A 10,167-nucleotide genomic window follows, 5' to 3' on the forward strand; every position below is an offset into this window, starting at 1 on the left:
AGGCATACAAGTAGGGGTTTCGTGTTTGTTGAATGAATACCAGAGGACTCAAGTTGGGGGTGGGTTGGTGGTGCAGGTCAGGAGAGTGAGTTGTGGCATAAAGGACACAAGGTCAATGTCCTTTTTCTCCAAATGAAGGAGTTGGACTAGACCCCAGGAGATTATGAACCCGTGGGAACCCCCTGGTGAGTTTCCTGTCTCCATATCTTGTTCTGGGATGAAGGTCCCTTACTTCTCGCAGATCTTTAACAGAGCTCAGCATTGTCCCTGTTCGCATGTTTCCTGGTTCGATCTAACAGGCTCAAATCCTTGCTAAGAACCTCCGATGCTGACATTCCATGATCTTATTCTAGTCTCAGCAGCCCCAGTGGTCCTGGCCCCCGAGAGGGGGATGGGAGCCAGAGGGCAGCCTTGGCAGGGTCCGCGCGGTGCGGAAGACGCTGGAGGGCACAAAGGAGACTTTCGTATTACGACATGTGCTGCCTTCTTTTTATGTAAAAGAACGCAGATGTAAGGAAGTATGACAAAAATGTGAACAATTGTCCATGCTGGATACTGGGCACGGGGGGTGTTTATCACAGAGAGCTTTGTACTTTTCAAAAATTTTATTAAAAAAAAACAAAACCCCACAGATGTGGAGGTGGGCAGGGCAGCCAGCGCTCGTGAGGAGGCATAGAGAAGCCGTTTTGGGGGGGGGTTCTGAAGGACCCACACTTTGGGCGTTTTTCTGGTGTGTGTGCGTGGGCAGAGGGGACGGCCGGGGTCGGAGCCCATCCCCGGAGTTGTCGGAGCCCTTTCTTCCATCCCCCGTGCTCCCCCTTCCCCGGTCTCAGTTTCCTGCCTTCCTGGGGAGTAGGGAAAGGCTGAGAAGCCGCGTGCTGGGGGTGAAGCTAATTCATTAGTGACGCTCCACAAGGACCATGCGCCTGCCGTGCCGGCGTGATTCATCACCGTGATTGCCCCGCTGCCAGCCTGCGTGGGCCCGGAACGCCAGCACATTTTACCTTTACCCACTGAGAAGGGCCTGGTGGGAGGTGAAGGTACATGATCTACCCAGAGCAAGAAAAAGACTCGGAGGAAAAAGAGGGCTGGTCCCCTGTGCCCTTGAACCCAGGAAGCTCTACCAGGCTGGGACTAGAGTTTCAGGGGCTCCTGGGGTTCCTGCCATGCCCGCAGAGCCTAGGAGGGCTGCCTGGTGCTGGCGTGCCAGCTGGGAGCATGTGGTGGTTGTGGCGGGGGGGCGCGCGGGTTGGGCTTCCTCCTCCACAACGAATGTTCCCTTGGGGAACCTGCTGGGGGGCAGTGGGGGGGGTGAGGGGGGGTGAGGGGGAGGTGCTCCTCCTCTCCCCCAGCAGTCTGGCTGGGTTTTCTTCAGCTTTTTGGTCTCTTCCAAAAGGTTATCCCGAAGGAGCAGAAGAAAGAGTTGCATGGGGGCTTAGATCAAGTCCAGAAGGAGCTCAGAACCCTCTTACACCCAGTCTGGGTCTGGGCTCCGCTTAATCTCTGCCTGAGTCCCCTGCCTCGGCTGGGGGTCCTCCTTTCATTTTGTGAGTGCTCCCCCACAGGACAGGGGTGGGTGGCTGGGTCCCTGGGTCACAGTGATACCTTCCTCCGTGTCACATCACCTGTCAACCCCATGCCTTTTCATCCCTTTATCCGACAAATATATATTGTGCATCTGAGCAAAAGAAGCCAGGAACCAAACAAAAACTAAAAAAGAAAGAAAAAAGAAAAGAAAAGAAAAATGTGGGAACTGAATAATTTCATTTATATGAAATTCAAGGACAGGCAAAACGGATCTGTGACGAAAAAGGTCACACTCACGGCTGCCTCTGGGAGGCAGAGATTGACTGAGAGAGGCTCAGGGGAACGCTGAGTGATGGAAATATTACATGGGTGTTTCCATTTGTCAAAACTCATCAAAATGTACACTAACCATCGGAGCATTTCATGGTATGAAAAGTTTGTTTCCATTTAAAAAATGTTAAAATTTCTCACCGAATATCTGCTATGTGCCAGACCCCGAGCAGCAGGGCAGGAGATAAACTTGTCTGCCCCAGGAGCTGACATTCCAGCTTCCGAGCGGTTCTCATGCTCTCCTGGTACTGGTCACTGCTCTCTGCCCCTGGGCTGGCCTCCCTTCCTGTCTGCAGTGGGGGTGGGGATGGGGGTGAGTCAAAGGTCGGGTGCGGCTGGAGGGAGGCTAGAGGGAGAGTCAGATCAGTTACATGTGCACACCAGCCAGGTTCAAGGGGAGGCAGGATGGAGCAGTGGTTGAACCTGTGGAGGCTGCTTTTAAGCAGGTTCCCTAATCTCTCTCAGGCCACTTTCCTCCTCTTCTACATGGGACTAATGATGCTTTCCTTGTAGTTTTGGCAAAAGAGTTAGAGGTTCCCTGGTGAGAAAATTCACCGTTTCTTTATGTTGGTGCGGTATGTGATTAGCAGCACAAACCCCAGCTGCTCACCAGCCCGGTGACCTTGGGCAAGTCACCGGGCTCAAGTCAAACCCCTCAGAGCCTCGGTTTCTCCGCCTTTCACTTTGGGGTAATGAGGGTACCAACCTCATACGTGTTGCAAGGACTCAGTGCAATGCTCTGAGTATAGCGCTGGGCACATGGCAGACTCTGAGTAAATGGGAGCGAGTGTTTCTGCCAAGAGCTCCGGCAGGAGGGCTCTGAACTGGAGGGAAGAAAGCAGGGGCATACAGCTGTTGGTGTGAGCATGCGCAAGAGAGTTGCAGAATGACAGTGGTCATCCTCGGTGGTGCTCAGCGCGGCTCACGTGTCCCAGTCCTCTGCCCACCGCAGCCACACACAGACCTCGAGCGTAGCTGGCGGGACAAGGCAGGAGACTGGAGCGTGAGCGCACTAACAAGGAACCTGTTGGGCAGTGGGAGCGGGGGGATGGGGCGGAGCCAAGTCCCCGTCCCCGTCGCCACAAAGCCTCCGATGTGACCCACCCTGAAAACGGCCAGAAAGTAACACTGCTCCGAATTACTATCCTAAAGTGAGGATGGGCGCAAGCCGCTGGCGATTAGTAGCCGGCGTTGACCGCGCCCCTCCGTCCCTCCCCTAGAGCCACTCGGGCGGAGTCCGGGGTCGCGCGCCAGGTTTCCTCGGTGCCTTCTGACTTGCAGCTCCGGGGCCACACGACCGCTCACCAAACGGCTCGTCGTGCTGGGGGTGTAGGCAGCGTCGGACGTCGGATCGGTGTTGGCACAGCGCCCGGCTTTCGGGACGCGGAGCTTGGGTTCCCTCGGCTTGCACCGGCTCACCCGGCGGGTCGCCGGGGCCGGCGGGAGGGTGGGCCCGAGAACCCGGACCCCGCTCCAGTGGCACCTCGGCCCCGCCCCGCCCCGCCCCCCCTCCGCCTCATTGGCAGCCGCACACGCGTCGGGGGTTGCCAGGGCGACGGGTCGCGGAGCCGCAAGTCAGCGCTAAGCCGAGGCAGTCGGCCTCCGGCGGAGGGAGCGCGGGAGGCCGGAGGGCGGGCGGCGGAGAGCGGCTGCGGGGTCCCGAGCGGGCGCCTCCTCCTGGCTCGGCCCGGCCCCCCTCCCGGCGCAGGGACAGGCCGGGGCGGGGGGCCCCGGAGCCGGCGCGGCCTCGGCCCCGTCGGGGAGGCCCCGGGGGCGGCCAGGGCGGGGCGATGCCGGGAGGCAGAGGCGGCGGTGGCGGCGGCGGCGACGGCCCGGGCCGCGGCCCGTGACCATGGGCATCGCCGAGTCCACGCCGGACGAGCTGCCGTCGGACGCGGAGGAGCAGCTGCGCAGCGGCGAGCAGCAGCTGGAGCTGAGCGGGAGGCGGCTGCGGCGGCTGCCCAGCGCCGTGTGCGCGCTGAGCCGCCTGCAGAAGCTCTACGTGAGCGGCACGGGGCTGCGCGAGCTGCCCGAGGAGATCGAGGAGCTGCGCGAGCTGCGCATCCTGGCGCTCGACTTCAACAAGCTCGAGCGCCTGCCCGACGGCCTGTGTCGCCTGCCGCGCCTCACGCGCCTCTACCTGGGCGGCAACCGGCTGCTGGCTCTGCCCGCGGACTTCGCGCAGCTGCAGAGCCTGCGCTGCCTCTGGATCGAGGGCAACTTCCTGCGGCGCTTCCCGCGGCCGCTGCTGCGCCTGGTGGCGCTGCAGTCGCTGCAGATGGGCGACAACCGGCTGCGCGCGCTGCCCGCCGAGCTGCCGCGCATGACGGGCCTGCGCGGCCTGTGGCTCTACGGTAACCGCTTCGAGGAGTTCCCGCCCGCGCTGCTGCGCATGGGCCGCCTGCACATCCTCGACCTGGACCGCAACCGCCTGGGCGGCTTCCCTGACCTGCACCCGCTGCGCGCCCTGCGCGTCTTCTCCTACGACCACAACCCGGTCACGGGGCCCCCGCGCGTCGCCGACACCGTCTTCCTCGTGGGCGAGGGCGCCGTCGAGCGCATGGCAGAACGCGACGAGCCCATGCCTCGGCCGCCGCCCCGGCGCCCAGCTCGGGCCTTTGAGGATGAGGAGGAAGAGGACCTACTCATCGGGGGCGGTGGCTCCCGGGCTCTGGGGCCCCCCCGGGGCAGCCTCCCTGCCCTGGAAGCCGCTCCGGGACTGGGCACCTGAGCCTATGCTCTGGATGATGGACTTTGGCCATTCTGGGAGGAGGGGCTCTGGGAAGGTCTGTGGGAACGGCGGATCCCTACCTTGGGGCAGTGAAGGGGCCACTTTGGGCGAGCTATAGGGACAGGCAGGCCTGGGGGCCATCTTTGCACACTCCTGGTTGGTAAGCAGCCTGCCACCTGGCTGATCTCTGGGCAGTCCTCAGACTGGGAAGCCTGGTTCGGTCTAGTCGACTCGGGCTCTGTCTAGTCGGATAGCGTCGCTGACAGCACAGCGGAGATGCTGGTCAGCGCTGTCCACCGCATCACCACCTCTGGCTGAGTCTGGGTGCCCAGCGTGCCACACCAGCCCTCCCTCTCCTGGAGTTTCGATCTCCTAAAGCCACCCTTCCTGGTGCAGGAGCCGCTACCTCTGGGGTGGACCACAGGCCTGTGTGAGCCCGAACTGCCCTTGGAGGAGGGCCCGGGCCCCGCGCCAGTGCCCAGGACAGAAGTGAGAGCGGGATTGGGGCCCTAACACCCAAGCTGCTCTTGGCCCTCCACTGGGGCCCATCGCACATACCTCCCTTCCCAGGCCCCCTAAAACTTGCATGGGGTAGGGGGCGCTTAGAAGGCAGGGTCTTTACTCCTGCCTCTGATTCTGTTCTGTTCTCTCAGCTTGTGCCTGGAATCTTGCTGGGAGCAGAGAGCTCTCTCTCCCTTCCCCACAGCCTGAGCCTTCCAGCTGTCAAGTTTGAGAAGAATCCACTGTGCCTCTAGGGCCTCCTGCGCGGAGGAGAGAGGATCTCTGCTCTGGGAGGCTGCTCCGGGGCCTCTCCCACTGCCTGCACTCTCCATTCCCTTAAATGGGCACAGTCAGGGTGGCTGGCACAGCGTGGGGCACGGGACAAGCACTGTGTGCCTCCACTCCGTCACCAGGGACAGCCTTAGGGGGTGAGGAGTGGGGTGCCGCTCTACAATTCCCAGGGCCAGATCTTTCCCATCCAAGCAATAACGGAAGGAGGGGGCCAGGGCGGGGGACACTCAGGGACACCGTCAGGGGCAGGGGCCCCACATGGTAGTGTTTTCTTTAGGAAGAAAAAAAAAAAACTGGCTGTAAACATAAATTATATTTCTCGGAGAAAGAATGTGTGTTTCCCACATGCCTGTTTATTTATAAGTCCTGGGAGCACTGGGTCCCAGGGCTGTGGGGAACCTGGGCTCCCTCTGGCCCGGCGGTCCTGTCCATGTGCGCCAGCTCTGCGTCAGGCGGGCCGTGGCCAAACAGTTGTGTCCCGTCTGGGGACCGACCGCCTGCCCTCTGTTACGAATGGCTTTGGCTGCTTGAGGCTGGTCTCCTGTCTCGCTCTCACTCACTCTGCCTGCCAGAAACCACTCTCACCTCCTTTTTTGTCCTTTCTAGCTTGCTTCATAGGTTCCCGGCCCTTAATATAATGTGAATCTCCCTCAAGCTGAGCTGACCTTTCTCTCTCCTTTCCTGGGCACTCGCCCCACCCCTACTCCCTCGTCATGTGTCTATTCTTCCCTCTTTCCACATCCCTCACTCTGCTTTCCTTTTTCTTCTTCTCTGCCTCCTTATCTCTTTTTTACTCAGTCATGGTATTACTTTCTTTCCTCATTATTCAAGAAAAAAAGATTTAAAGAAAACATCATAAAGCCTCAAGCCTAGAGGCTCATCTCCCATGAGAAGATGCTGCCCGGCCACGGTCACCATGGCAACAGGGCTGATGTCATTCAAGGCCCAAAGGTCAGGTCCGGCCCAGCAGCTCTGTCGGTCACTGGGCTGGGCCTGGGTTACAGGGAGGCTTGGGATAGATCTGGGAGCAACTGACTTGCAAGTGAGAGAAAAGGCCTTGAACGGACGGAAGGAGTGGGTGGGTGGGGAAGACTGGAGGCTACCTCCTGCTCCAGGACAATGAGGGGTCTGGGGCTTGGCTGCAGAGCTTTTCCCTCCTGGGGCTCCTCAGGTGCCCCTGCTCCCCTGGCTGGAGCTCCGTCAGGGTCAGTGGTCCTTTCTGGGGCTTGGGAACTTGGAGGATGGAATTTTAGGTCTCAGAATTGCTCGAGGTAGGAACCGCAGCTGACCAGAGACTGTCCTCTTGCTCCGTGACTCAGACCACAGCATATAGGAAATAGCCCTGAGGCCAGATTCAGAAGGCGAGGGTTCCAGTCCTAGTTCTGCGATTGGCCAAGTGACTTGGAGCCCGTCGTGGTCCCCTGGGCCTCAGTTTCCCCATGTGCACACACGGTGTTGGGTTTATGTAGAGGGGATGATACAGCTCAGAACGCCATGCAACCCGGCATTTCTCTACCTCCCTCTGTGCGAATCTGAGATGTAGGGGAAGTCGAGGTGCGAGGGGCGGGGGGAACCACAGTCACCCTGGAGTACCTACTGGCCCCCATAGCCCAGATTTTCTCCCTCTCGTTGGTGTGTTACCCTGTACCCCTTCCCCTGCTGCACCTGCCTGAGAACTCTAGGAGGGTCCAAGGCCCCATGTGCACCCCGGGGCCATGTGCAGGCACAGAGGGCCCCTACCGAACATGGCACCCTCATCCATGGCTGCTTACCAGCTAAGCAGGGGCTGCCAAGGCTAAGTTTCTCTCCAGGGAGAGGAAGAACCTGTTGGGGCCCAGTTCCCGGCTTTGCTACTTGCTTGCACCACCACCAGGAACCAGCTCCTCTTGGGAAATGAGACCGTTTGGCTAAAGTGGTGGTAGACTCCTGGCTTGAGAGCACTATCGAGGGGTCTGGGTCTCCATCTGGAAATGGAGAGACCAGGATAGGGAGGGGGCCGTTGCCAAGGACAGCTGGAAAGAGCACGGTATTGGGAGTCCTAGCTCACCCCTGCCCCAACTGCCTGTGACTTCTCACTTGGCGTTGGGGGGAGAGGGCGGGGGGTTGGGGAAGGGAAAAGATTTTTGGAGGGGAATTTGTAACAGTGGACCTGTCTACAACACTCCTGTCGGTGTGGGGCAGTCAGTGGGGGGGTGGGCCTTGGGGGAGCACCTTGGAAGCTCTCCAAGAGCTGTGTGTGTGCCCAGGGTTCAGGGATCAGAGCCAGAGGGCAGGCAGAGGCGATCATGATGACAAATGAGCAGAGGCAGTAGCAGGGTGAGGGACAGGCTCCGAGAGGGAAGGGACTTGCTCATCCATGGGCTTCAGGTCTCCTAACCTTCAGCTGAATCCACACCACAGGAGATCCCCTCTGTCCTAAGCTGATGGTTGGGTCTCGGTGCGTGATGGGTGGGATCGTGCCCTCCCAAAGCCTCCCAGCAGCCAGACCCGGCCAGCAGAGTGGCAGAGACCGAGACTAGGGCATGTCTGTGCGCGCATGTCCTTTCTTAACTTGTGACAGTCATCCCCCGCTTCCCACCCACCCTCTAGGCCCTGGGAGAGCAGAAGGTGCTGCTCGGGACCCGGAGGCCCTGCCCAGAACCCCCTCCTGCCTCCCAATGCCACCATGCCGTCTTGCCAGCCACCTGTCCCAGAGCTTCCTGAAGACACCTGGACACTCTTCTTCTAAGGATGGACATTTATTAGCACACCTAGGCGTGCCACACAGAACATGTATCAGACAGGGGTCGCTGCCCAGGGGGGCTCACAATCTAAAGACACAAGGCACACACACGCACACGCGCAGGACGCAGACACAGGGAGTGGGGCATCTTCAAGGGACACAGATGGTCAGGGGAGCCACGGGCTGGGGCGTACAGCATGATCAAGTGTGTCCTTCTGCTGTCTTTGTGGGGGAGGGAGAGGAGAGCAGGACGTGGCCCAGGATGGCCTTCAGGAAAACAGCAGCATCCGGGAGGGGTTTGCGTGGGGAAGAGCACACCAGAGGACGGGGGTCCCGGGCACAGGGAGAGATGGGCAAATCTCTTGGTGAAGGCATGGATGCTGGGAGAGCTAAGGTGAAGGCGGGCGAACCAGGCAAAAGGTCCAGGGGGAGCCCCTGAGCCCCTGAGGGGGTCTTCCCTCTGGCCCAGCTTTCCAGAGAGATCCTGAACAGAAGTTCTGACAAGGCGTGCTCTTCAGGCTACTTACCTGACCTGAGGGCTCCCTCTAATCTCTGGGATAGAGATCAGAAGCCAAAAGAAGAAAACCACCTTTTAACGGGACACCGAAGCCAGGTTGGAAGAAATTGATGGGGTGGAAGGGGACAGGACAAGTGGCTTTAGGTGGGGGTTCTTGGTGCGTTGCAGGGAAGCGGTCGCCCACCCCAGGTGCTGGGGAGCAGGGATGTGGTGGCACCCTTCACTCTGGAGGGGACAGGGCCAGCCGTTGGCTCATGGGGATAGACCTGCACTTGCTCCTTCTGGGTCTGCGACAGATGTAGCACCTTCCTTCTAAAGTATCCTGAGAGCTGCCAGGCCTCGGCTTCCCCCAGGCTAGGTGCGGGGAGGGAAAGAAATGGGCTGGGATGGTTATTGCTTTCTTGTGAACTAAGGACACTGGTCCTGGGGAAGGAAGTAACTTGCCCGGGAACCACAGTGGCTGGAAAAGGAAGACACTGGGGCCCAGTTTCCTCGGACTGGAACTGGCCATGGGCTCTTTCAATTTGGACTCTTCTAATCCTAAAGGATTAAATCAGAAAAGGGTAGAAAGAAGCCAAAGATCCAGCCAACAGACCTGGAACTCCTTCCTGGTCCCCGAAACCACGATAGGCCAGTCAGCATTTGGGGGGAGAGGTAGGCAAGGTGGAGGGTCCCAGTTTGGATTGTCTGACCTGCCTTGGAGGGTGGTGACAGTCCCCTGGGAGCGGAAGGAGGTGATGCTGGGCTGGGTGAGTGAGAGGGTCTCAAGTCTCAAAGAGACTCCACTCCCGACAAGCCTGGCTTCAGGTCTGATCGGGAAGTATGGCTGCTCTCCTACTTTCTGGGTAGCTGGTGGGTTCATATTCTAGATCTGAGGAAGGGCTGGAAGGTCAGGGAGGGCCTCATCACCAGTGAAGCCAAATCCCAAAGGGGACACAGGGAGACTCGGTCCCAAGCTTCCCAACCCCCTCACCCAATACCTCTTCTCTGGGAGGTGAGGTAGGGCTGGGACCCACGGAGGAAACAGCCGAGGCCCTACTTCGTCACGATCCTTTATTGATCAGAACGGGCCCTGCCACAAAAAGCAGGGCCCATTCCCACAAAAATATGATTTTGCAAAGAGGAAATCTTGCTGGCTTAGAGGGTGGGCGTGGTGGAAAAATTTTGTATGGTTCTTTTTTCCTTTTTTTTTTCCTTCTTCAGTTTTTCTTCATTTCTCTTTGCTGCATTTTTTTTTCTTGTGATAGTTTCTGTCTGTCTGTCTGTCTGTCTGTCTTTTTTTAAAATAAAACACTTGCACTCAAGGACTCCAACACAATACAAACAGTGGCCACCAACCCCACCCCTGGGGCCCAAGCCGGGCTGGGGACTCTAAGGGCCCCCTTGGCTTTTTTTGTGGCTGTTTTCCTTGTCCCTTCCCTGGCGTCTGGCGCCAGTGGGCAGGTGCGGGGTCCTGTGGCAGGTGGAATTTGTACAGCAGTTACGAAGGGAGATGGTCACAAGAAAGGATACCTGAACGAGATAACAACTAAGTCTAGGGCGCCCACA

General features: G+C 59.1%; 1 protein-coding gene across 1 annotated transcript; it reads left to right on the forward strand.

Moving 5' to 3' along the window:
* The first annotated feature begins 3,581 nt into the window (after positions 1-3,581).
* Positions 3,582-5,711, forward strand: LRRC10B (leucine rich repeat containing 10B). Its single transcript, XM_082748054.1, has one exon. It carries the CDS (start codon positions 3,710-3,712, stop codon positions 4,586-4,588), a length of 879 nt encoding a protein of 292 aa, XP_082604180.1. The 5' UTR covers positions 3,582-3,709; the 3' UTR covers positions 4,589-5,711.
* Positions 5,712-10,167: the final 4,456 nt, after the last annotated feature.

The sequence above is a fragment of the Mustela nivalis genome (genome assembly GCF_964662115.1).
Source record: "Mustela nivalis genome assembly, chromosome: 9".
NCBI lineage: Eukaryota > Metazoa > Chordata > Mammalia > Carnivora > Mustelidae > Mustela > Mustela nivalis.